Raw genomic sequence first — 27,684 nt, forward strand, 5'->3', positions numbered from 1 at the left:
CATCACAATGCTGCAGACACCTTGGGGAAAACGTGGAAAACGTAAGCTGACTCCTAGCTCCTTCACAGCCATATAAGGAGTCATTGGCATGAGGCGATTTAAAAAAAATTGGCACTTTCTGATTGGATTTTTATCTGGGTTTTTTTCTGTAACATCAGTTCTGTGGCACTCACAGACAATATCTTTGTAGTTTTGGAAACGTCAGTGTTTTCTTTCCAAAGCTGTCAATTATATGCATAGTCGAGCATCTTTTCGTGAAAAAATATCTTGTTTAAAACGGGAACGTTTTTCATCCAAAAATTAAAATAGCGCCTCCTATATCCAAGAAGTTAATGCAGCTGGTGGCCACACCAGATAGTGACTTACTTTTGATTTTTGACCCCCCCCCCCTTTTGTTCAGGAACACATTATTCAATTTCTATTAGTCACATGTCTGTGGAACTTGTTCAGTGTGTCTCAGTTGTTGAATCTTATGTTCATACAAATATTTACACATGTTAAGTTTGTTGAAAATAAACGCAGTTGACTGAGAGGACATTTCTTTTTTTGCTACATTTAGATAGATATACAGTACCAGTCAAAAGTTTGGGTATACCTACTCAGACATAGACACAAACTATGAAATAACACACATGGAACTCACAGAATTTTCCAGCCAAAGAGAGGAGTCACAAAAAGCACAAATAGAGAGAAAATGATTCACTAAATTTGATCATCAGATGACACTATGTTACACAATACATGTGTTTTGTTCTGTAAAGTTCATATTTATATCCAAAAATCTTATTTTACATTGGCGTGTTATGTTCAGTAGTTCCAAAACATGCAGTGATATTGCAGAGAGCCACATGAATTCACAGAAATACTAATTATAAATGTTGATAAATTCAAGTGTTATGCATGGAACTTTAGATACACTTCTCCTTAATGCAACCGCTGTGTCAGATTTCTAAAAAACTTTACGGAAGAAGCATAATCTGAGAACGGCGCTCAGAGCCCAAACCAGCCATTTATGACTAATGTAGTCAACATTAGTCATAAATAGCATTATGATCTTCCTCAGAATTCACTCCCAGGAATCGCAGTTCCACAATAAATGCTTGTTTTGTTCGATAATGTCCATTTATGTCCAAATAGCTTCTTTTGTTAGGGTTGTTGGTAAACAAATCCAAAAGCGCATTCAGGTCCAGTAGGACAAAAAGTTATATTACATGTCGTAGAAACTTGTCAAACTTAGTATAGAATCAATCTTTAGGCTGTTTTTATCATAAATGTTCAATAATGTTCCAACCGGAGTATTCCATTGTCTGTAGAAAAGCAATGGAACGAGAGCTACCTCATGTGAAATGCGCGTGACTGAGAACGAGGCTGCTGGCAGACCCCTTAGTGAAACAGCTCCCACCCGGCTCCCCTTCACATGAGAAGCCTGAAACAACGTTCTAAAGGCGGTTGACAACTAGTGGAAGCCTTAGGAAGTGCAACATAACCCATATCCCACTGTGTATTCGATAGGGGCTGAGTTCAAAAACTACAACTCAGATTTCCCACTTCCTGTTTGGATTTTTCAGGTTTCTGCCTGCCATATGATTTCTGTTATACTCAGACATCATTCAAACAGTTTTAGAAACTTCAGATTGTTTTGAATCCAATAATACTAATAATATGCATATATTAGCATCTGGGACTGAGTAGGAGGCAGTTGACTCTGGGCATGCTATTTATTCATCCAAAAGTGAAAATGCTGCCCCCTATCCCAAAGAAGTTAATGCGTTTGAGCCACTTGTGCTGTGACAAGGTAGGGGTGGTATACAGAAGATAGCCCTATTAAGTAAAGTAAAAAGTCCATATTATGGCATGAACAGCTCAAATAAGCCAAGAATAACGACAGTCCTTTACTTTTAAGACCTGAAGGTCAGTCATCTGGAAAATTTGAAAGATTCTTCCTGCAGTTGCAAAAACCATCAAGCGCCATGATGAAACTGGCTCATGAGGACCGCCACAGGAAAGGAAGATGCAGCGTTACCTCTGCTGCAGAGGATAAGTTCATTACAGCTACCAGCCTCAGAAATGTCAGCCCAAATAAATGCTTCAGAGTTTAAGTAACAGACACATCTCAGCATCAGCTGTTCAGGGGGGGACTACGGGAATCAGGCCTTCATGGTTGAATTGCTGCAAAGAAACCATTACTAAAGGACACCAATAAGAAGAAGAGACTTGCTTGGGCCAAGGAACACGAGCGATGGACAGTAGCCCGGTGGAAATCTGTCCTTTTGGTCTGATGAGTCCAAATTTTAGATTTTTGGTTCCAACCGCTGTGTTTTTGTGAGACGCAGTGTAGGTGAATGGATTATCTCTGCATGTGTGGTTCCCACTGTGAAGCATGGAGGAGGTGGTGTCATGGTGTGGGGATACTTTGCTGGTGACACTGTCAATGATTTATTTATAATTCAAGGCACACTTAACCACCATGGCTACCACAGCTTTCAGCAGCAATACGCCATCCCTTCTGGTTTGTGCTTAGTGGGACTATAATTTGTTTTTCAACAGGACAATGACCTATCACACCTCCAGGCTGTGGAAGGGCTATTTGACCAAGATGGAGTGCTGCATCAGATAAAAAGGTCGGGTGATCGTGGAGGCCAGGTTATTTTATTTTTTTACCTTTTATTTAACCAGGCAAGTCCGTTAAGAACACATTCTTATTTTCAATGACGGCCTGGGAACAGTGGGTTAACTGCCTGTTCAGGGGCAGAACGACAGATTTGTACCTTGTCAGCTCGGGGGTTTGAACTCGCAACCTTCCGGTTACTAGTCCAACACTCTAACCACTAGGCTAACCTGCCGACCTCAACCCAATTGAGATGGTTTGGGATGAGTTGGTCCGCAGAGTGAAGGAAAAGCAGCCAACAAGTGCTCAGCATATGTGGGAAATCCTTCAAGACTGTTGGAAAAGCATTCCAGGTGAAGATGGTTGAGAGAGTGCAAAGCTGTCATCAAGGCAAAGAGTGGCTTCTTTGAAGAATCTAAAATATGCTAAACGATTCCATGTTTTCTTTCGTAGCTGTGATGTCTTCACTATTATTCTTCAATGTAGAAAATGGTACAAATAAACTTTTGATGTGTGTGCGTGTGGAGCAAGACCTCCAACACAGGAGTATGGTAGAGAGGCTATATATTGGTCACCGCTGAAAACGGACACCCCTCCCTTTTTGTTTCAGAGCAAAGTCGACGGGATGACCTGGAAGCCCTGGGCCACATGTTCATGTATTTCCTACGAGGGAGTCTGCCGTGGCAAGGACTCAAGGTAGGGGAGCTAGGCATGATGTCAGCTGGGTCATGTTCAGTAGGCACAAAATGGGGAGGTACTATCAGAGCTTGTCCAATAAATGCTTGTTTTTGTTTTTTGTTGCGAAGCATTTTGCTATGATGTGTGATGCGCTACTAGTTGTGATTCAAGGAGAGAGAGAAGGAATGTTCACCTAAAGGAAGCACAGGAGCGATAAAGTGGGTGATTGAAAGACTGGCTAGGAGGAGGGAAAGTGAAATGTAACATTGGGTTGAAGGGAGGGAGAAATGATGGCAAAAGTGTGTTTGGACTCAATTTGTGCATTCTACCTACAGGCTGACACCCTGAAAGAGCGATACCAGAAGATTGGCGACACCAAGCGCAACACTCCCATCGAGGTCCTCTGTGAAAGCTTTCCAGGTATTATGCCAATCTTCCACCATGACACTAGTACATGCCTTTGAAATGGTTACATTTCCTAGAACACACACTTTGCACTGCATGTTATGGCAGTTAATAATCACAATAGAATAATCAAGAGCGAGCTGGACTTGGACTGGGGTTCCGCTAACACCGTTCCGCTAGCGGAACCCCTCGCCAACAGCCAATGAAATTGCAGTGCGCCAAATACAAATCAACAGAAATCTCATAAATCAAATTTCTCAAACATACAAGTATTAGGCACCATTTTAAAGATACATTTCTCATAAATCCAGCCAGTGTCTGATTTCAATAATGCTTTACAGCGAAAGCTCCACAAACGATTTAGGTCACCACCAAGTCACAGAAAAACTCAGCCATTTTTCCAGCCAGAGAGAGGAGACACAAATAGAGATCAAATTAACCTTTGATCTTCATCAGATGACACTCATAGGACTTCATGTTACACAATACATGTATGTTTTGTTCGATAAAGTTCATCATTTATGTCCAAATAGCTGCTTTTGTTAGGGCGTTTGGTAAACAAATCCAAACGCGCATTCAGGTCCAGCTGAACGTCGGACGAAAAGTTTAAAAAGTTATATTACAGGTCGTAGAAACTTGTCAAACTAAGTATAGAATCAATCTTTAGGATGTTTTTATCATAAATGTTCGATGTTCCAACTGGAGAATTCCGTTGTCTGTAGAAAAGCAATGGAACGAGAGCTACCTCATGTGAATGCGCGTGACTGAGATCGAGGCTGCTGCCATACCTCTGACTCAATCCCCTCTCATTCGGCCCCCCTTCACAGTAGAAGCCTGAAACAACGTTCGAAAGACGGTTGACATCTAGTGGAAGCCTTAGGAAGTGCAAAATGACCCAAATCCCACTGTGTATTCGATAGGGGCTGAGTTCAAAAACTACAAACCTCAGATTTCCCACTTCCTGTTTGGATTTTTTCTCAGGTTTTTGCCTGCCATATGCGTTCTGTTATACTCAGACATCATTCAAACAGTTTTAGAAACTTCAGATTGTTTTCTATCCCACCACTAATAATATGCATATATTAGCATCTGGGACTGAGTAGGAGGCAGTTTACTCTGTGCATGCTTTTCATCCAGAAGTGAAAATGCTACCCCCTATCCCAAAGAAGTTAAGTTAGCAGAAGATGCTTCTTGGAGGACAGGCGCATAGGAGAGTGAATGATGGAGCATGTATTTGCAAGACACCATGTTTCCATCAACTTTTCATGCGGATGAATTTAGCTGTTGCATGACAAAATTTACAACTGGGCTGATGGAAACAGGAACTGCCGGTTAAATTTTAGAAATGCCGACAATTTATTCGTTTGACATGGTGGTGTCTTTGGGTCGTTAAAAATGAATTATACGAGATGTGCAAATATTGATATAACCATCATATTGAAGTAGTCACTCAATATTTTGTGTGGTCCTCCCACAACTTACACGACTCGAAAGCATGCAGTTTATTAGGCAACAGATGAAATACGTTATGGGAACTTCACAGGGTGTTCATGTGTAAGGTGATGAGCTAGATGCACATATTCCAATAAATAGCGAGGATCTTATTCTGGTGACCTGATGATTCATGCTTGGCTGCCGTTTGATAGATACAGATAATATCGCTCTTATCCATAATAATCTCATAATGTAGGTAGCCTACCTGCGAGCTATTGGCTGAAGAGCATGTGCCAAAATCAGTGGGCACATTTGCTATATAAATCAAATCAAATTTGATTTGTCACATGCGCCGAATACAACAGGTATTCACCTTACAGTGAAATGCTTACGTACAAGCCCTTAACCAACAATGCAGTTTTAAGAAAATAACTAAAAATAGTAATAGATAAGAATAACAAATAATTAAAGAGCAGCAATAAATAACAATAGTGAGCTATATACAGGGGGTAACGGTACAGAGTCAATGTGCCGGGGGCACCAGGGTCAAGGTGATATGTACATGAAGGTAGAGTTATTAAAATGACTATGCATAGATAATAAACCGAGAGTAAAAGCAATGGAAATAGTCTGGGTAGCAATTAGTTTACTTGTTCAGCAGTCTTATGGCTTGGGGGTAGAAGCTGTTTAGAAGCTTCTGGGACCTAGACTTGGCACTCCGGTACCGCTTGCCGTGCGGTAGCAGAGATGACAGTCTATGACTAGGGTGGCTGGTGTCTTGGACTATTTTTACGACTTGGTCCCGGTGATTTACTGGGGGTACGCACTACCCTCTGTAGTGCCTTGCGGTCAGAGGCAGAGCAGTTGCCTTACCAGGTAGTGATGCACCCCATCGATTGGTGCACCTGTAAAATATTTTGAGGATCTGAGGACCCATGACAAATCTTTTCAGTCTCCTGAGGGGGAATAGCTTTTGTCATGCCCTCTTCATGACGGTCTTGGTGTGCTTGGATCATGTTAGTTTGTTGGTGACATGGACGCCAAGGAACTTGAAGCTCTCAACCTGCTCCACTACAGCCCCACCGATGAGAATGGGGGCGTGCTCAGTCCTCCTTTTCCTGTAATCCACAATCATCTCCTTTGTCTTGGTCATGTTGAGGGAGAGGTTGTTGTCCTTGTACCACACAGTCAGGTCTCTGACCACCTCCCTATAGGCGGTCTCGTCGGTGATCAGGCCTACCATTGCTGTGTCATCGGCAAAGTGAATGCTGGCGTTGGAGTCGTCCCAGGCCGTGGAGTTATGCGTGAACAGGGAGTACAGGAGGGGACTGAGCATGCACCCCTGAGGAGTCCCCAAGTTGAGGATCAGTGTGGCGGATGTGTTGTTACCTACCCATACCACCTGGGGGCAGCCCGTCGGGAAGTCCAGGATCCAGTTGCAGAGGGAGATGTTTAGTCCCAGGGTCCTTAGCTTAGTGATGAGCTATGAGGGCACTATGGTGTTGAATACTGAGCTGTAGTCAATGAATAGCATTCTCATATAGGTGTTCCTTTTGTCCAGGTGTGAAAGGGCAGTGTGGAGTGCAATAGAGCTTGCATCATCTGTGGATCTGTTGGGGTGGTATGCACATTTTGGGTCTAGTGTTTCTGGGATAATGGTGTTTATGAGCTATGACCAGCCTTTCAAAGCATTTCATGGTTACAGGCGTGAGTGCTACAGGTTGGTAGTCATTTAGGCACGTTACCTTAGTCCCTGTGCCCAAGAACACTATGGTGGTCTGCTTGAAACATGTTGGTATTTGACTCAATCAGGGACATGTTGAAAATGTCAATGATGACACTTGCATGCTGGGAGTACACGTCCTGGTAATCCTTCTGGCCCTGCGGCCTTGTGAATGTTGACCTGTTTAAAGGTCTTACTCACATCGGCTGCAGAAAGCGTGATCACACAGTTGCCCGGAACAGCTGATCTGCTCATGCATGTTTCAGTGTTACTAGCCTTGAAGCAAGCATAGGTTGCAGAGTGGGATTTCTTATAAGCTTCCGGGTTAGAGTCCCACTCCTTGAAAGCGGCAGCTCTACCCTTTAGCTCAGTCCGAATGTTGCCTGTAATCCATGGCTTCTGGTTGGGGTATGTACGTACAGTCACTGTGGGGACGACGTCATCAATGCACTTATTGATAAAGCCAGTAACTGATGTGGTCTACTCCTCAATGCCATTGGAAGAGTCCAGGAACATATTCCAGTCTGTGCTTGAAAAACAGTCCTGTAGTTTAGCATCTGCTTCATCTGACCACTTTTTTTTATATAGCTAGTCACTGGTGCTTCATGCTTTCATTTTTGCGTGTAAGCGGGAATCAGGAGGATAGAATTATGGTCAGATTTGCCAAATGGAGTGTGAGGGAGAGCTTTGTATGCGTCTGTGTGTGTGGAGTAAGGTGGTCTAGGATTTTTTTCCCCTTTAGTTGCACATTTAACGAACTGATATAAATGAGGTAAAACTGATTTACGTTTCCCTGAATTAAAGTCCCCGGCCACTAGGAGCGCCGCCTCTGAATGAGCATTTTCCTGTTTTCTTATGGCAGTATACAGCTCATTGATTGCGGTTTTAGTGCCAGCATCTGTCTGTGGTGGTATGTAGACAGCTACGAAAAATACAGATGAAATCTCTAGGTAGATAGTGTGGTCTACAGTTTATCATGATATACTATATACCTCAGGCGAGCAACCTTGAGACTTCCTTAGATAACGTGCACAAGCTGTTTACAAATATTTACAAATAAAGCAGCAGTTTTTGTGACAAACCATCAGTAGAGGGGAAAATGTGGCCTTAGTGCACTCAATTGTCCGGTATGACTAGATGGGCCTCTTGTTTTGCCTGAACCATGTTGACTGTGTTTCCCCATTTGTAGAAGAGATGGCCACCTACCTGCGCTACGTGCGGCGATTGGACTTCTTTGAGAAGCCCGACTACGAGTATTTGAGGACTCTGTTCACCGAGCTGCTTGAGCGTAAAGGATACACCTTTGACTACACCTACGACTGGGATGGCAGACCGATTGTGAGTAGCTAGCGTTCACGTGCTAAATAGCATAAGTGTAGTCTCAACTACAATTGTCAAATAGCAGCTGTTGAAAGACTAGAGTAAATGTCCTGATTTGCAGCAGCTTGCTAACTGTTAATTCCTTTTTTTTTGTGTAACTATTTGTGTACCTTTTCATAGCTGGAAAGTTGGGAAATCAAAAGTAGAGAATTTAAAACGCGTGAAATAATTAAAATATATATATTTCCTTGAGCCTTTTTGTTTACCTGTCAGTCTCTCGCTTTCACTCTTTCTCTCAGCCTACTCCAGTGGGGGCTGTCAACGTGGACTCGGGTGCGTCTGCCATCACGAGAGAAAGCAACGCTAACAGAGACAGGCCCTCGCAGCAACAACCCCTACGGAACCAGGTATACACAGTCTCACTTCAGCTCTGCCTGTTCATCTGAAAAAGCCAATAATTTCCAGAAAATCTACTGGAATCAACAAATTCATGAATATACTAATCCTTGTGATGAAAATGTGCATGGTTCTAGTCAATACTATTTCCATTCCTGTCAGTTGATTTGGACATGGAATTTCTCAATAGGAGAGCCAATTCCTAAATTGAAGGAGATTGAAATGGTGTTGGTCCTCACCTTACCAGCCACAAGGACAATGAATAAGTATTGCTTGCTTGAACACCTTATATTTGTATAAGTGACCTACTGTAGAATTAGTTTCAATGCTATGGAGTTGCAAGACTTATGATTATGGGTTTGGGATTGTCTAAATATATCACACTAGCTCTCAACAAGCTTTACAGTTTACACTACAGTAAGTCCAACACCATTTAAATTCGTACAATTTTAAGGCAAAAGAGTAGTAGTCCATATAGTTTTTTCCAACTGGGTTTGCTTATGCTCCACACACTTCGAGCTTTCCTCTCAAATCTTTTTTCGGTTGGTTTGGTGCTATATGGCTTGATTTTCTAATAGTTCTAGTAAAAAATAATATTTCTCAGCATCTCTGCTTTTGGAAAAGACAGGAGCAAAAGGAGCTTTCAGGTCGAAATTAGAACCTAACATGTAGTCTCAGCTGATCTTTTAGATGAGTTGCTGTTGGCACCAATATACCTCGTCCATCTCCGCCTCTGCCTGGCTGTGTTCAACCAGAAAGAGGCATGGAGAGACGCAAAAGGAATTTCACAGTTGGATGTCCTCCAGCTATGGCTCCCAACAGGCAGTGAAGCTTGTCTCAAATTTGATTGGCTGCAGCTAGAGTAGTTCTACGTGAGTGTGTGTGGCGCTGCGCCCAGGAGTCCCAGACTTATCTCTAATCATCGCTTCAGCTCTGAACAACAACCCACCTGTCTCCATTGGTGCTCCAGTATGTGCCAAAAAGGGATTGTAAGAGCAAGCTGGAGAGACAGAGGGAAGAGGAAGGAATTGAGATGGAGGGGAGATTTAGGTAGAGGGAGAAAGAGGAAGGTGAATAAGGCAGAGTGGACTTGAAGAGAACGAGAGGTATAAAAAAGGAGAGAAATGAGAGGGGGAGAAAGGAAACATCCTTGGTTTTGAGTAGGTCGACGTATATCACCCCATCAGTATCTCCAAGCACAAGTTTTATTGAGCCAGGACTTCAGACCCGCAATACAGGACATGACAACCAGTCTGAAATGAACTCGCAGTAATTACCAGTTGAAAGCTCCCAGACTGCATAAGACCCCTGCAACAACTTTATTAGTAGCTAATCCCTCAATGTCCTGTCACGTGCAACCTGTCCTGTCCTGTCCAGGGGAACAGTGAAGGAACGAGATACATGGGGGGGATAAAGCAGTGCTTGCTGGCCCAGACTACTCAATCAATGCAGCCAGGACAAAGAAACAATTGCAAGTCTCTTAGGAAAGCCATCAGGGTTATAAAATATGGTAATACAGAAAAATATGTCAAACATACATACAGGGTTTCTTATAACTGTCTAAAATGTTTTGCTTTAAAATCAGAAATCAAACTAAGGTAGACTCAGCCATATGAAGTAGATTAAGGGTTCATTTCCGCAACAACTTAGTGTTGAAACGTGAGGCTCTACTGCATATCGCTCATCTCGTTATCGGCGATGCTGCTCGTGGCAACGTCATTTTGCTGAGTCTACCTTTAAATTTCTCATTTTGCCATACTTTTTTTGTTTTGACCTGGTTGTTTTCAATTGCTTACACGTATTCCCAGCTTCGCCATGCGTCTCACCTCTGTTTTTCTTTGTTTTCCTGCGTTGCATGGCCTGTTGGCACCTGCTGCTCTCACTCACTTGCACCGCCCACCCACATCTTGCTTTGCCCATCCACCTCCCCAACCAACCAGACGGCAGCATCAGACCGCAGAGGGGCATGGGATGCACAGCCCCACCGGCAGACAAACTCCTCCTACCTGAGCAGCTCCCACCTGGCTGCAGACAGGCATGGGGGCTCTGTGCAGGTATACACCAACCACTGAGATACCGACTACTACTTAGTGGCTGGCTTCCAAACCAAAAAACCTGCTTCGTTGCCTATGTCCTTGATAGCCCTCTAGCCCACAGATACGAAGGGACATAAAAGATGAAAGCAATATGGCAGAAACTCTTCATAGGTGGGGCCCTCGCCACATTGCTTTCACCCGCTCTTTGCTCTTAAGATAGATGTTGTACTCTGTATGCGAAGGTGTTATGGTATGTTGATCAACAGCAATGATGATTAACATGTTGTGTTCAGGAGCAAGACAGGGAGGGACCAGCTTTTTCATAGCAGCATGCAGACATTTAGTCTGAGGAGGTGGCAGACAGGGAGAGACCGGTTCACAAGGCCCACCAGACACATGTTCACTCACACTCAAGCAAGATCCTTTCCCATTAAGGGAGACCGGGAGTAGAGTAAAGGCTAATGAGCCACATAAGTGACACCACACATGGATGTCTGGAAGTGGCTAAGCTGTATGGAGGGAAATCAGTAACTTGACTTTAGTTTATATTTCTGTCATGAGGGCCTACGTATTACTGTAATGTTTGTGACCGAACGGGCAAGATGCCGTAAGCAGTCATTACAGAGCTGATGTCATAACAGCTTATGACAACTGGCATTACGCTTTCTTAAAATTATTAGTTGTAGTTAAGATTGTTGGCTAGCATAGCTTTTCAGAATTCACCGATAAATTGGTCCACATGGATAAACTAAAGGCATAGAAACGGCAAATGACTTGGTAACAGGAATTACATTCATTTCCATGACAGAATTAAAAAGTCATTTTGGACTGACCAATTTGAAATACATTCAACTTAAGTTATATATCACACAATATTTTGAACATCAGAGCAACCTTGAGGGAATCTTATTTGAGTCAGAAAATAATGTTCATATGATAGGTTAGATATATACCAAACCTTGCAGAGAGCATATCCAACTGACAATCTCTTAGAAGAAAAAAACCAAAACTATTTTAACCAAGACTTAAAATAACTGATATTGGCACAAGATGGGGGGGAAAGTTGGCGCATAACTAATGAAATTGCAGTTCATGAAGATGTATGTCAATGCAGTATAAACTAATGTATATAATTTATCATACAAGTGAAAAAAAATCACATTCTACAGCACAACGGCAGAGTCATGTCTGAAGTGTAAAACTAACAATGATTCAATAATCCATGTTTTCTGGGAATGCTATAAAATCCTAAATGTATGGGTGGAGCTAGAAAGTTGGCTGTCAGAAGTATTACAATGTAAACTTAATTTTAATCAGTCTGTATGCATATTTAAAGACATGGCATATGAGGGTATAGTGATACACAATGGACCGGACGATTCTCATCACTCATCTGGAAAAAACGTATGACAACGTGGAAATGAATTAACACAATGGAAAAATTGAATGATCGATTATTGAAATGGCATCTGCGACCAAGGAAAAACAAATCGGTACAATATAAGGCCATGTGACAAACAATAATGCAGGCACTAAGGATGGAGGTGTGAGCGTACGGGTCTGGGCAGAGGATGTAGTTTATTTCTGTTAGTTGTTTGCATATGTATGTTTGTATTTGGAGTGGGGGAAAAACACATTTTTGAATAAACTAATACAAAATTGAGTTAGCTAGCAGTAGACCTAGCCAACATGCATACATGAGTAACAGTTTTATGTGACTCAACAGAGTTAAGTTGGTTGTCACAAGATGTTATCATGACACTTTGGGCTATAGTATGATCATGACAGTGTTTTGTTAATCTTACGACGCAATGTCGGCATTTAGTCATCTAGCAGAATTATCTTTATTTTTGCATGGCTGATATGACTTTTTTCCCATGTGCCTCAGGTGGTCAGCTCCACCAATGGGGAACTGAATGCCGATGACCCAATGACGGCCCACTCCCACTCTATCGCAGCGCAGGCCGACGTGGAGGTGGTGGATGAGGCCAAGTACGTTTCTGCCGCTTTTTCTTCTGTCGTAGCTAGCTCGCTCTCTCCCCATTTTTGCTTGGTCATCTGTCCCTTTCGAAAGCACTTCGTTTTTTAGTTGTTTTCAAATCAAATTTTATTTGTCACATTCTTCGTAAACAAGTGCGGACTAACAGTGAAATGCTTACTTTCGGGCCGTTCCCAACAATGCAGAGAGAAAGAAAATAGATAATAGAAAAGTAAAACACTGAATAATATGCTAAATGAAAATATAAACATGCAACAATTTCTATGATTTTACTGAGACACAATTCATATAAGGAAAACGGTAAATGGAAATAAATGTATTCGGCCCTGACCTATGGATTTCACATGAATGGGAATACAGATAACTTTTTTAAAAATTCAAAAAATTAGTCACTCTGGTATGACCACCATTTGCCTCATGCAGCACGACATATCTCTTTCGCATAGAGTTGATCAGGCTGTTGATTGTGGCCTGTGGAATGTTGTCCAACTCCTCTTCAATGACTGTGGGAAGTTGCTGGGTATTGACATGAAACATATTGTCAGAAACATGCTCAATGGGTGACATGTCTGGTGAGTATGCAAGCCATGTAAGAACAGGGACATTTTCAGCTTCCAGTAATTGTGTACAGATCCTTGCGACATGGGGCCGTGCGTTATCATGCTGAAACATGAGGCGATAGAGGTGGATGAATGGGACGACAACGAGCCTCAGGATCTCATCACGGTTTCTCTGTGCATTCAAATTGCCATCGATAAAATGCTAATTTGTTTGTTGTCCATAGCTTATGCCTTGCCCGTACCATAACCCCATTGCCACCATGGATCCCTCTGTTCACAACGTTGACATCAGCAAACTGCTCACACACACGACGCCGTACACGTGGTCTGCACTTGAGGCCGTTTGGATGTAGCAGTAGCATATGTGATGAGTAAAAAAAAGTTAGTGCAATGCTGATAGTCCAGTTAGCTATTTGGTTAACTATTTAACTAACTATTTAGCTGTCTTATGGCTTGGGGATAAAAGCTATTCAGGGTCCTGTTGGTTCCAGACTTCGTGCATCGTTACCGCTTACCGTGCGGTAGCAGAGAGAACAGTCTATTACGGGTGGCTAAAGTCTTCAACAATTCTTAGGGCCTTCCTCTGTCACCGCCTGTTGTAGAGGTCCTGGATAGCAGGGAGCTCTGCCCCAGTGATGTACTGGGCCGTACGCACTACCCTCTGCGCAGCGCCTTGCTGTCAGATGCCAAGTAGTTGACATACCAAGTGGGGATGCAGCCAGTCAAGATGCTCTCAGTGGTGATGCTGTAGACATGGTTGAGGATCTGAGGGCCCAAGCCAAATCTGTTCAGCCTCCTGAGGGGGAAGAGGCTTTATTGTGCACTCCTCATGACTGCGTTTGTGTGTTTGGACCATAATAGATCCTTAGTGGTGTGGAAACTGAGGAACTTGAAGCTCTTGACTCTCTTCACTTCAGCCCTGTCAACGTGAATGGGGGGCATGCTCGACCCTCCATTTCCTGTAATCCATGATCAGCTCCTTTGTCTTGCTGACGTTGAGGAAGAGGTTGTCCTGGCACCACACTGCCAGGTCTCTGACATCCCTATAGGCTGTCTCGTGGTTGTAGGTGATCAGACCCTACCACCTTCTGCAAACTTAATGATGGTAATGGAGTCATGCGTGGCTACGCATTCGTGGGTGAACAAGGGAGTACAGGAGGGAAGTAAGCACACAACCCTGAGGGGCCCCTGTGTTGAGGGTCAATGTGATCAATGTGTTGTTGCCTACCATCACCACCTAGGTGCGTCCCGTCAGGCAGTCCAGGATCCAGTTGCAGATGAAGGCCATGTCCAGGCTTTCAAAGCTACAGATGAGTGCTACGGGTCAATAGTCATTTAGACAGGTTACCTTGACGTTCTTGGGCACAGGGACTATAGTGGTCTGCTTGAAACATGTAGATATTACAGACTGGGTCAGGGAGAGGTTAACAATGTCAGTGAAGACGTTGAAGAAATGTCTCAGAAGACGATTTATGACAGTGGTATTTTGGATAATTTCTTTACTATAACTCTTGCTCAGTCCATGAGACTGACTAACTGTCCAATTCCAACCAGTTTGAAGTACCGTGAAAGCGTATTAGATACAAGAAATCAAACTGCCTGAGCTGGGATAAAATCATGTCCAAACAAGTTGTCTCTTGTGGCAGGAACCTGTCAGGACCGGGTGGTGAACTGATAATCTGCAAAAAAACACATTTTGGTTCAGTTAGTTTCAATTATGATATGGGGCAAAATTCTTAAAATTTCTGATTATTTGAATCTGAAAATATACTTTCTAGCTAAAACAAAAAAAATAACAAAATTCCCCTCATACTTTCACCTTTCTGTCTTTGTTTTAGTTTCCCTTGCATGAACTGCGATTGTCCTTAGCCACACTCTTTGTGTGTCTGTGTGTGTGCATGCATGTGGTTCTACCTTGCACAAGGACTATCTTGCATCGCTGTCTCGATCTGTACAGTATTAATCTGTCTTTTCTCCTCACACTCTCTGTAGCTGCGTGAAAATGCTCAACCTGTGGTGAGTCCCACTCCCATACACATCAGCCATTCAAAGGGAGTGGACCAGACTAGCACTAAATGAATACCACCAGACTAGCACCAGACAACATATCTAGCACTGTGTTGGTTTATTGGCTTCACCCTTGACATTCCATAAAACAAATAACAATGTTGCTTTCATATTGGATTTGAGGCTTCTCACATGAAGTGACTAATATCCTTTTCACACTACTAAGAGGAGCTGAAGTATGATTATGTAGCTCAACTGGAAAGACTTAAGGCCATAGCCACACAGTGCTTGTCTCCGTCAAGAACGGATTTGTGATGGCATTCGTATGGGGTTCACAAAGAACTGCAACGTTACCTGCCTGCAACCTTGTTCGATCTAATTGTAGAACATTACGGAAACGTTTTGTGCCAGCTGGGTAGCATACAGTCTGGGTTTAATCCCTCCCCATCACATGCTCGCGCTCTTCTCACGTCACACTCTCGCACTCCATTTTTATAACTGTTAAATGTTCACATTAATTACATATTTGAAGTTGAGTAAGTTTGGAGTGATTGCAGCATATTGAAAGATCTAGATTGTCAAGTAACTTTCCTCTTCTGTCTCTTAATCCTTTCTCTTCAGGTGTTGTTGCTTCTTCAAGCGAAAACGGAAGAACACTCCACGGCAGAAATGATCTGCTACCCTGTCCGGTGTCGCTGAGCGAATTTAGTTTTAAGGAAACTAACGAAGGGACATTTCTGGGAGGGAGTTGGGAGAGAGACTTGTTATTACAAGAGAAATGGGATTCTTACTGACCTGGACCTACTGAATGGAACTCCTATACACATGAAGACCTTGGCCACAAAGTCCTTTCTTTTCTTTCCTTCTCGGTGGATGAATGACTAAATTTGACTTTTGACCTTTCCTCTGAATACTGGAGGATGCCTGAGGACATCTCATCTGCCCCAGTTTGTTTTTTGTTTTTTTCAAGTGGAGATCAAAAGTCAAGTCTTCCCCTCTCCATTTCTCTTTTCGGGCGTGAGGAGACCAGTCTATAGACCTCTACCACCTTTCTTTCTTTCTTGTGTCTGTCTCTCTCTTTCTCTCTCTCCAAACCCACTCACCTCCACAGTAAAAGCCGGTCTTAAGCTGTCCCATTTGCTTTTTGTTCATACAAATTTATGTCTACATACGTAGGTGTGGATGTTTGTTTGAATGTGTGAATGTGCCCTAATGGCTAATTGATTCATATACCATGAAGCTCCTCCCACTAAGCCCTGTTTGACTGTCTTTTGAAGAAGGCATTATAGATGATGCTTCCTAGTCTTGAAGTAACCTTGCTTCAACCCTAGACACCTCCATGGTCCCTTGTAGATCTGCAAAGATGCCACAGGTTCTTTCAAATCTATCAAGAATGGTCTGCAGGTTGATTTGGGATTGGCATAAGTAGTCAAAGCAGAAAGAAATGGTAGAAAAGGAGGGAACACCAAAATAATAACTTTTCTAATGCATCCTTGCCAGAAAAAAACCTGATGAGTACCAATTCACCTCTCAACAATCACTAACAATCACTTTGCCTTCTGCCTCCGTTTTTGTTAAAAACAATTGTGCTAATTTCAATGATATGCAAGAAAAATGTTAGACCGCAGCGAGTGACCAAAGGGATGTGTGTGGACAGAGGACCTATTATGTTACCAGATTTAGATTTAACTGAAAATTATTTGTATTCCAGATCCATGTTTGATGCACTGGTCATTATTACCCACCCACTCCTTTTCAGCTTTTCAATTTCAGGCCCAAAAAAAAAATGTTTGGGGGGGGAGAATCACCAATAGATATGTTATGAGTTGCATTTCACATTGCTTTTGGTAACATTGCCAGTACCTGTAAACTGGTCCCTGTTATCCACAAACGCCTACATTTGTGTCTGTGTGGATTTAGGAAAAGTTGCTTCCAACTGCTGATCTAAGGTCATTTGTAGATTTTTTTTTTTTTTTAACCTCCCAATGTTTAAAGCTAGGATTGGGCTATCATGAACTGACACCAGGTATACACTTTAGGGTGGCTTCTACCTCCAGTCTGTCTGTCTGTGTACTGAATCTGGGACAAGGAGAACAGACTTGGCTCTCCTATTGATTTAGATGCTACTGCTCCTCCTGCTGGCCTTACCATGTAATGCCTTAATCAAACCACCTCTCTTCAGAGCCTATCAGGATAGGCATACGTTCACTGCAACAACACACCAGCCAATAAGAAGACATGTTGACAAGTCTGGTTCCTATAGAGCAGTGTTGCTCAACTGGATTCCTGGGGTACCTTATGGTGTTGCATATTTTTGTTCTAGCCCAGCCGGAACACCTGAATCAAGAAATTACAGGTTTAATGATTAGTTGAGTATTATTTTTGAATCAGGTGTGTTTGCTGGGCTAGAACAAAAAATGGAGCTGTGCTGCGGTGTCGACGCTCGAGACCTGGACTTAAGAAATGGAAGCTGTAGAGAGGGAGACTATACAGCTGCCTCAATGCCGCTTAGAGGTCAAAATTATTTAGCCTGTGGAAATGGTTGCGTTTTAGGAGATGACACTGTGGTCTCTCACTTTAAATCAATTTTAGTGCAGACAAGGTTGAGAAAGCAGAATTTGAAGATTTCAAATACAGGAACAGTTTTATGTGACTCGTGACAGGTCATCTAAGGTCATCAGAGTAAAAGGAAGTGAAGGACCTTTTTTTTATTCTTCAGATTTGCTTATTTGTGTTCCTCTGCAGTCAAAACATTTGAGGTTGTGAAATGCTACATTCTACAATAATATTCTACCCTTTTGGTAAACCTCAGTGTTTACTCCTGAGTGGTTATCTTGTCTGTTTTCAATTTATTTTGTTTTGTCAATGTGAACTGAAAATGTATGATGTCCTGTAATTTAAAAAAAAATTATCATTGAATGATCTTGCTTTTTCATGGGGGGGTGGGGGGGAGTATTTAAACAGCGATTGAGTGCACTACTTATTTTGTACCTACTGTTCACTGCAGTTAGATTGCCAGCCTCGCTCTCTACCATCTAGATACTATCCACTGTTTCACTTGTGTATTATGGAAATTGTGGAAAGAACTCTGTGGCTTTGAGTCAAGGCTGGAGGAATTGTCAATTTCCTTATGCTTCTATTGAATAACTCCCTTGTACACAGACACACAGGCTTGTGTGATACTGTATGATATGTTTTTATCTTTGGAGTCAGTTCCCTAGCTGTCTTTTATAGGGATAGACAAACAGAAGCTATGTATATTTTTGAGTAACAAAGCAGTGTTTTTTTTTGTACTGTGTGCAAATGTCGTATTCTTCCTTGAAAGTGTATGTCTTGAGTAAGTATCTCTGCAGTTTAAATTATTTCAAATGTACTTGAATTGAAAGATGTGGGACGAGTCTTAGTCAAGTAGTGGAATGTCAGGATTTACTCAAATGCCATTGTCTGACTAAATGATGTGCTTGTGAGTGATCTTAATTCATGGATTGGTCAGTTGATTCACCCACCTATCATTCAGACTTTTAGACATCGCTGCTGACCACACCAGGATAATTGTGAAGTGGGTAAAAGGCTTAGGCTGTTATGTGGTGTCGCTCTCCTTCACTTGCTCTCTCCTTTTCTCTCTCCTTCACCTTGTTGTTTTTGTTGGCTTCCTCCCTTCCTTGAAGTACTTAGTGAAAGAACGTGACAGTTGAAAGAAATGGCTTTTCTAATCATGTCCAATCAGTGATTACTTGAAGGAAGAGAGAAAGGACTGTATTTATCCCAGCCCTTTAAACTTTCTATGACACTGGTGCAGCGTGGAGGTGCTGACCCCAGGGTTTCTTGAGAGGACAGAGGATGTATTTTCCGCTATTTACCACAGCCATATTGTCAAAATTGGCTATATCGTAAAAATGCATGACACTTTTTGGTCTTAATATTATCATTGTGGTTAGAGGTAGGTTTAAAATTACATTTTTAAGAACATAAATCTTTGAAGTCGGTGTGTTTATGACTTTGTGGCTAGGGTAACTAGTGAAGACCAGAGGACTTTTACTGGCTTATTCACCGGAGTCCCACATGCCCCCTGATGGCAGTATATATTTGCCCATGCAGCCTTCTGATCCCACTGGGGGTAATTTTGACACTGCACATTCCTTTTCCTCCATGACATGTTAACACAACCTCCTCCGATGGCAGGGTTTGTTTGAGATGTCACTCACTGTATCAGGATGCGCTGACTATGAATATGTATACCTCAGAGAAAAGCCATTACTGTCTCTAGCGCGCGCACACACTTTTTGTTCTCTCATTTGTCTTTGCCCCCCAGTGCCAGCTTCATGACCTCCCCTTCCTCTGGTGCCAAGGGTGCTGAAATGTTAACATGTTGTAGACATGAGCCCTATTCTCTGCTCTTAAGGTGGTGCCATTTTAGACACTGGCATTTGGTGGGTTAGCTGTGTCATTGCAAGTGCTTTTGGAGAAAACCATTCAGAAATATATTTTTTTTTGCCATGTTATTGCTTACCTGCTGTCTTCCCAGGCCGTGCTTGTGTAACAACCATACCATCTCAGAATTGCTATGGTTGCGTATTTCTGACATTACATAAAAGGTCTTATTTTGCTTTAGATCATTTACGTGACTAAGAATTCATGAGGCTTCTACTATAGTAATATTGCTTATGATTACAGATTATAATTTCTTTCATTTAAGTATTCTTGACCTTTTCTTACTTGATCCCAACAACCAAAGTTATTGTTTTGGCATCCTTGTTTTCTTGTCATTGTACTTCCTTTTTATTAATGGAACCACTTACTTTAATACATACTTGAAATGTTTTGCCACAGTTTGTGCAACATGTACATATGTACAGTCACCTCTAAATTAACTAGATGCTACGGGGGGGGGGCGGGCATGACTTTGTACCCTCTCCATCAGCAACTAGAAGACGACACTGAGTCAGATGGCTTTGACCAGTTGTATCCTCGTCATGCCTTCTGCATCTAGGGGTAGATTAATTCAACCGGAGGTTTTCTCATTGGCTTTAAGCACAATTATTATTGTACTGGTATGCTTTGTGTATTTAAAGAATACTATCTTGCTTGAATGAAACGGGTCCATCAGGGCCTTAACGACCATTTTCATCGTTGCTGGTTCCTTTTTCATTCTCACTGTCGTTCCAGACACTCTCTCCACTTCCTCAGTGTTGGAGAGACCATTTATCGATGGTTGCTTGCATTTGTCCACAGAAATGTGTAGGGCACGAGCTGCAAAGACTGCTCAAGTGAGGTAGATTTTTTCCGACATTACGTTCAGAGTTGCTTAAACTGTAGACCTCCAGTGGTTAGAGACAAGACTGCAATATTGTACTGATTATTTTCAATTGTAAATTATGTAAAGTTGATTATGTTCAAATGGGAGTCTATTTTCTTGATCCGTTTTTCTTTTCTCCCTTTTCAATGCTGTCTCCTGTTCTGGTAATAGTTTCAAAGCTATGAATATGAGTCAAGTATTACAATTGTATTATGAATATTACTGTGTTGAAACATGAATGTTACTTCAAAATGTATTTGAATGCTTTAACCTGGTTAAGGGCTCCAATTGTGAAAAAAAAACTTTTTGTTTAGTTTGTTTTTTGTTTTGTTACACAAACGGTCTCGACTCTTTCTGTCTTAAAATGCCTACCCCCCTCGCCCCCAGAAACCTCAAGTGAAATGTGTCTTGGGAACTTTCCAAAATCATACTTTTTATTCCCTCCTAACTTAAAAGGAAAATCAAGTTTGCACCCTTTTTTATGTAAAATAAATCTCTCTTAACCTTTACTCTTGGCCCAGTGTTTCCTTCAAAGTTTGAGGTCTATTCGGATTCTTAAATAAACTTTTGTAGTTTCATTTGATGAGGACACAACGTGTTATGAAATGTTATATTTAATTGTGTGTATATAGCTGCCTTAATGTTGCTGGACCCCAGGAGGAGTGCTAATTGGGATTCTAAATAAATGCAAATTTCCTGATGGGCCGCCCCCAGTTGGTGAGGTTAGGCAAACGCTTCTGCCGCACTGATTCTCCACACGGGTGCCCCCCAGGGGTGTGTGCTCAGCCCCCTTCTATACTCCCTGTTCACCCATGACTAACTCTATCATCAAGTTGGCTGACAACATGACCGTGGTAGACCTGATTACAAACAATGACGAGATGGCCTACAGGGAGGAGGTTAGAGCCCTTGCGGAGTTGTTTCAGGAAAATAACCTATCCCTCAACAAAACAATGGAGCTGATCATGGACAACAGGGAGCACCATCCTCATCGACAGAGTAGCAGTAGATAGGGTCAAAAGCTTCAACTTCCTTGGCCTGTACGTCACTAAGGACCTGAAATGGTCTCACCACACTGACAGTTTTGCATGTTATTTTGGAATTAATGGGTCACGTATCAGTTTGCAAACAAAGTAAAGGCAAATGTAGTGAGTGAATAAAGTTGCATACAAACATGGTCTCTTGCTTTCTAAAGGCAGGTGTTTCAGCCGAGCTCAGTGCTTTCTGTGGGGGAGGGACAGCCAGTGGAAAATACAGAGCGTAGGCATTGGTAATCTTCTCTAATTGTGCCGTGATTGGCTCAGTGTTCTATCACTCATGGGGACACTAGGTCATTGCAGAATCTGCAGGGAGAGCTTGAAAATTCAAGCACCTTGGGTGCTGCCATAGATTTATATTAGAAGTGCCTGTCCAAGAAGGGTCAAGGTCATTGGCCACAGATAAAATCACGTTATAGCTACCATAGGCAGACAAGCAGTCATCGTGAATCACGTCGACAATCTACTGGCAAAGCAATCACTATTTTGCTTCCCCTGCCTGCTATTTGGTGGCGAGGATTTGTGGTCCAAGTCTGAGTTTAAGAATTTAAAACATGTCTGAAAGAGTCTCTTTTCCAAGCTTAAAATAATAAACATTCACACGCAACACCATGGGACAGAAAAGGTTGAATACATTGGCCATGCTGTCAAGACTTGGAACTTGGAGGGAAAAAGCTTGGAACTCGGGGGGGGGGGAAATGTTTTGAACTGTCATTCAACTCGGAATACAAGTCGGGAACTCTGGCCTGTTTCTAGAGCTGACCTGAAGATCACCGACGTCATGATTTGACCTGGTTTGTCTTGAAAGCACCATAAATCCAGAGAATGACAGACCGATGACAAAGTTTGATGACAGTATTTGCCCACGAAAGGACCGCCACACCACCTTCCTGTTCAAGTGAGCACAGCACAACAACACTGAGTCCAAAAATGTCTTGCATGCTGCTGCATAAATTATGTAATATGCCAGGGAGATATGTATACTGTAGCTAAGAAAGTAATACTAAGTGTATGTTGTGAAGTAAGATGTTAGTAGCCCATGTGCCTCACCCTAATAATTTGGTCTATTTACCCCTCTTAATTTCGCCTACTGTTCTAACTTGGTGGTGCACATGTGGTCTATTACCTGTTTTAGAGAAATGTAATCATCAAATATTGTAAGAGCTTTCATTGTCTGCTTATATGCCCCCTTTATTTATCCTACGGTTCTGACTTGGTGTACAGGGAGAACACTAAGAACGGCCCATGTTCTGAATTCTGTTGCTGTACATTTCATTAGAGCTAAACAAATAGTTATATTGACTAACGTTACATCCATCCTAGCTCGCTTAATGTCTTAATCGAAATTACGGATTGCCTCTTGTCCGCTTGTCGTCTCCTTACGCCATAGTTTGTACATCTCAATTGTCATTAGAATCCACATTTGTTCAAGCAAGTCAGCCATATCGGCTATGCTTTTTTTTTTAAAGGCAGTAAATGAGAATGAATGAACTGTTTCGCTGCCAGACAAGGCTCCGCTGATAGCCAGTTGTAGCAGTGGTCAGATGTTTGGACAGCTTTATGAAGGCCCTAACAGAATGCGGACACCATTTGTCATTGTTATAGTGCAATTAATGCATTGTTTAGTGTTGTTACATGCTAAAATGGCCACTGAATACTTCATTTTATTTACAGTTTATACACCCCACATTTATTTATATACTAGATTCTTGGCATAGCTCACTCTAATACAGTGCCTTGCGAAAGTATTCGGCCCCCTTGAACTTTGCGACCTTTTGCCACATTTCAGGCTTCAAACATAAAGATATAAAACTGTATTTTTTTGTGAAGAATCAACAAGTGGGACACAATCATGAAGTGGAATGACATTTATTGGATATTTCAAACTTTTTTAACAAATCAAAAACTGAACAATTGGGCGTGCAAAATTATTCAGCCCCTTTACTTTCAGTGCAGCAAACTCTCTCCAGAAGTTTAGTGAGGATCTCTGAATGATCCAATGTTGACCTAAATGACTAATGATGATAAATACAATCCACCTGTGTGTAATCAAGTCTCCATATAAATGCACCTGCACTGTGATGGTCTCAGAGGTCCGTTAAAAGCGCAGAGAGCATCATGAAGAACAAGGAACACACCAGGCAGGTCCGAGATACTGTTGTGAAGAAGTTTAAAGCCGGATTTGGATACAAAAAGATTTCCCAAGCTTTAAACATCCCAAGGAGCACTGTGCAAGCGATAATATTGAAATGGAAGGAGTATCAGACCACTGCAAATCTACCAAGACCTGACCGTCCCTCTAAACTTTCAGCTCATACAAGGAGAAGACTGATCAGAGATGCAGCCAAGAGGCCCATGATCACTCTGGATGAACTGCAGAGATCTACAGCTGAGGTGGGAGACTCTGTCCATAGGACAACAATCAGTCGTATATTGCACAAATCTGGCCTTTATGGAAGAGTGGCAAGAAGAAAGCCATTTCTTAAAGATATCCATAAAAAGTGTCGTTTAAAGTTTGCCACAAGCCACCTGGGAGACGCACCAAACATGTGGAAGAAGGTGCTCTGGTCAGATGAAACCAAAATTGAACTTTTTGGCAACAATGCAAAACGTTATGTTTGGCGTAAAAGCAACACAGCTCATCACCCTGAACACACCATCCCCACTGTCAAACATGGTGGTGGCAGCATCATGGTTTGGGCCTGATTTTCTTCAGCAGGGACAGGGAAGATGGTTAAAATTGATGGGAAGATGGATGGAGCCAAATACAGGACCATTCTGGAAGAAAACCTGATGGAGTCTGCAAAAGACCTGAGACTGGGACGGAGATTTGTCTTCCAACAAGACAATGATCCAAAACATAAAGCAAAATCTACAATGGAATGGTTCAAAAATAAACATATCCAGGTGTTAGAATGGCCAAGTCAAAGTCCAGACCTGAATCCAATCGAGAATCTGTGGAAAGAACTGAAAACTGCTGTTCACAAATGCTCTCCATCCAACCTCACTGAGCTCGAGCTGTTTTGCAAGGAGGAATGGGAAAAAATGTCAGTCTCTCGATGTGCAAAACTGATAGAGACATACCCCAAGCGACTTACAGCTGTAATCGCAGCAAAAGGTGGGGCTACAAAGTATTAACTTAAGGGGGCTGAATAATTTTGCACGCCCAATTTTTCAGTTTTTGATTTGTTAAAAAAGTTTGAAATATCCAATAAATGTCGTTCCACTTCATGATTGTGTCCCACTTGTTGTTGATTCTTCACAAAAAAATACAGTTTTATATCTTTATGTTTGAAGCCTGAAATGTGGCAAAAGGTCGCAAAGTTCAAGGGGGCCGAATACTTTCGCAAGGCACTGTATATCTACTGCTGTACATAACATTGTTAGTATATCTTGTGTAAATTTATCTGGTGTACATTGGGCTCCCGAGTGCCTCAGAGGCCTAAGTCACTGCATCTCAGTGCTAGAGGTGTAACTACAGACCCCGTGAGGAGCCAATAACATAAGCATTTCGCTGCACCGGCTATAGAGTACCACAGTATGAGTCATAATACCCCCAAAACCTAGCAGTCAAATAGGGAACTGCTTCCAAGTGTTTTTCCACCATTCATTTTTTAGAAACACTTAAAATAAGGGCTGTTTTTGGCGTCTGCTTACACTGGCGTGACGTTTGTGTTAAGGGATTTTTTTATCAATAATGACTAATTATGTATACATTTCAATCAGGACTGACTAATCAGAATACTATTATGTTACTGTATAGATGTATGAATTTTCTTTTAATCCTAGTACTGAATATGATGTGTGTAATTATAATCAAGAAGTAGAACAATGACTGTCTGTTCCTTGGTAGAAATGAATTAATTTATCGTCAGACTGGCTAGAATGCTTATCTATACAGGCAGACCTTGGCTCGGGTCATAAATTATCTAAGTTTGGGGGAGACTATGTGGGAAGTCCTGAGAACTATACAGCCATTGTACTGGAGTGGAGATGAGATGGGGTAGTACGAAAACTAATGACGACATTTTCAGTTTATAACCTGTGGTAAACTGTATCATGTTCAGTACTCTCGAGAATAAACGCTGCTGATTTGATTTTGAGACTGGTCTCTGTCCATTTTATGCAAATAAGAGTCTTACAAATTCTTAGGAATTGACAGAGTGTTTAATTTTAATTGGGTATTAAAACATGTAGGAATTTAATTCCTGTAACAATTGGTCCTTCGAGCCGGATCTAAAATACCCGTCTCTGTCATCTGAAGGTCGTACGCCGAAAATCGTGCACAAGCGGGTCTGGTCCCGTTATTTAAGACCTGGCCTCTGAATTGAGGTTAAAGACCAGGCCGGTGTACACCCCAGACCGATGGTGACTTGATCCAACGAACATTGCTTTTCCCAATAGGAGCTTTGCTATTCCAAACAGATCCAATGGGTTGTGTATGACCGATATACACTGGGTTATTTATAACCCTGGCAGGTTCAAGATTAACCTGAGGTACCGTGCACACCAAAAATAAACTAGCTTGATAGATCCGGGTGCCTTGGAGGCCAGAGGGGTTATTAAGACGGGACATGCAGTCCAAATGAGGAGGAGAGGGAAACCAAACTCTAGAGGAATGGGATAAAAGCCAAATCTATAGACAAGAGGTTCCATGAGAGTGGGAAGCCTAATATAGCGAAGTGAGACAAGATATTGGTTTACTTTAAAAGTCCTATGAGGCAACATGAAATAGGAGGTTAACTAGGGATTTACGACCCCTGGGTAATGGCTTATAGTTGTAAGGGTGAGACATGGTATCTGATCGAGAGTCAAAGCTATAGACAACGTTTCCACAAAGGAGAAAACGAAGGAGAGAATGCACACCATAAACAAACTAGCTTGATAGATCCGGGTGCCTTGGAGGCCAGAGGGGTTATTAAGACGGGACATGCAGCCCAAAAGAATTTCCAGGTGAGAAAACCTAAAATAGTGGCGTGAGATAACGATATTAGTGTACGATAAAAGCCCTCCGACACAACCTGATATCAGATGTTAACTAGGGATTTACGACCCCTGGGCTTATAGTTGTATTAGGTAAGACCTAATATCTGATTCAACAGTCAAAGCTATTGATACGGTTTCCATAAGGGAGAAAACACAAATAGAAATATATGCAGGAAGATGATAAGAGGAACACCTATTTTAGCCAGACATGGAGGAGTAAGTACGAATTTGATGAACGTTTCAATAAAGAAAAACTGGAATCAATGATTAAACAAATAAATAGGGTTAGTGGAGACAAGACAGATAAACAACGGGCAGAGGGGCTAAATACAATTAGGATATATTTAGAGGAAGGGAGCTGACAACAAAGGAAAAGGAAGGGAGGCGCCCAAAGTCAAAATCTGACAAAGATAATGATGGACCCTGAATAGAAGCTGATACTACTAAAATAGTCAGGAAGGGTTTAATTTAGGACTATTTTCTGGGAAGTCTCGGTGCCGGAGTTTGCGACTACAGACAATTATAATAATATAGTTATTGGCGGGGAAACTCAGTCATTTCAATAGCGGGACACTAAGGTTCGTATCTCAGCTTTGACACCGATAGACTAAAATAGATTTTAGATGTTAATTCATCTATTTGTATGTTTTGCCTGGAAAAATACGGTCGCTAGTGTTTGTATAAGATATGAACTGAATGTTTTTAATGTGTTGTTTAGGTGGAATTGAGAGAAGAATTCATTCTAAATAATGGCGAGACAATTTCGATATAATACGGTATGTTGCCCAAAATAATCTGCTGGAATAATGTATTGAGATGGGAGTCGTATTTAAATAAATGTATCATAGAAGAGAAAGTCACCTAAACCTGATTAATTTTAGGGAATAACGGAGAGATACGATAAAGTTTTGTGCCACCAGGATGTTATATTTTTTTATGAATCGACTGACATACGATATAAGCACAGAACATGGTACTTTTAAATGTTGGGGTATAGAAAGTTGAGAAATCGGGTGGTTTTACTTTTTCGATAGAATTTAAAGCAGAACTCAATTTGAATAGGGAATATATATTTTACAAGAGGCAGGCTGACTTGCGGCGTCATTACGTTGACTACACAACAACGTTCCTCAAATTATGACAGAGGAAAATGGGTTGTGGCATTTAGAGGGAAAATGCGTGCATTATAGCTTTGAGTT

General features: G+C 41.8%; 1 protein-coding gene across 5 annotated transcripts in view; it reads left to right on the top strand.

The window, feature by feature from the left end:
• The window catches only part of LOC112218694 (casein kinase I), a 69,253-nt gene extending 48,282 nt beyond the window's left edge, over window positions 1–20,971 (top strand). Inside the window, exons 7-14 of one of the 5 annotated variants that reach the window (XM_024379721.2) lie at window positions 3,219–3,304; window positions 3,622–3,706; window positions 8,038–8,186; window positions 8,468–8,575; window positions 10,505–10,618; window positions 12,489–12,592; window positions 15,152–15,175; window positions 15,788–20,971. In XM_024379721.2, the coding sequence (XP_024235489.1) occupies window positions 3,219–3,304; window positions 3,622–3,706; window positions 8,038–8,186; window positions 8,468–8,575; window positions 10,505–10,618; window positions 12,489–12,592; window positions 15,152–15,175; window positions 15,788–15,839 (722 nt within the window). In that variant the 3' untranslated portion in view covers window positions 15,840–20,971. The remainder of the gene's footprint in view (window positions 1–3,218; window positions 3,305–3,621; window positions 3,707–8,037; window positions 8,187–8,467; window positions 8,576–10,504; window positions 10,619–12,488; window positions 12,593–15,151; window positions 15,176–15,787) is intronic. The other 4 variants (XM_024379723.2, XM_024379722.2, XM_024379724.2 and 1 more) reach the window with 4 other exon arrangements.
• The last annotated feature ends 6,713 nt before the right edge of the window (window positions 20,972–27,684 follow it).

Source organism: Oncorhynchus tshawytscha, linkage group LG19 (genome assembly GCF_018296145.1).
Source record: "Oncorhynchus tshawytscha isolate Ot180627B linkage group LG19, Otsh_v2.0, whole genome shotgun sequence".
Lineage (NCBI taxonomy): Eukaryota > Metazoa > Chordata > Actinopteri > Salmoniformes > Salmonidae > Oncorhynchus > Oncorhynchus tshawytscha.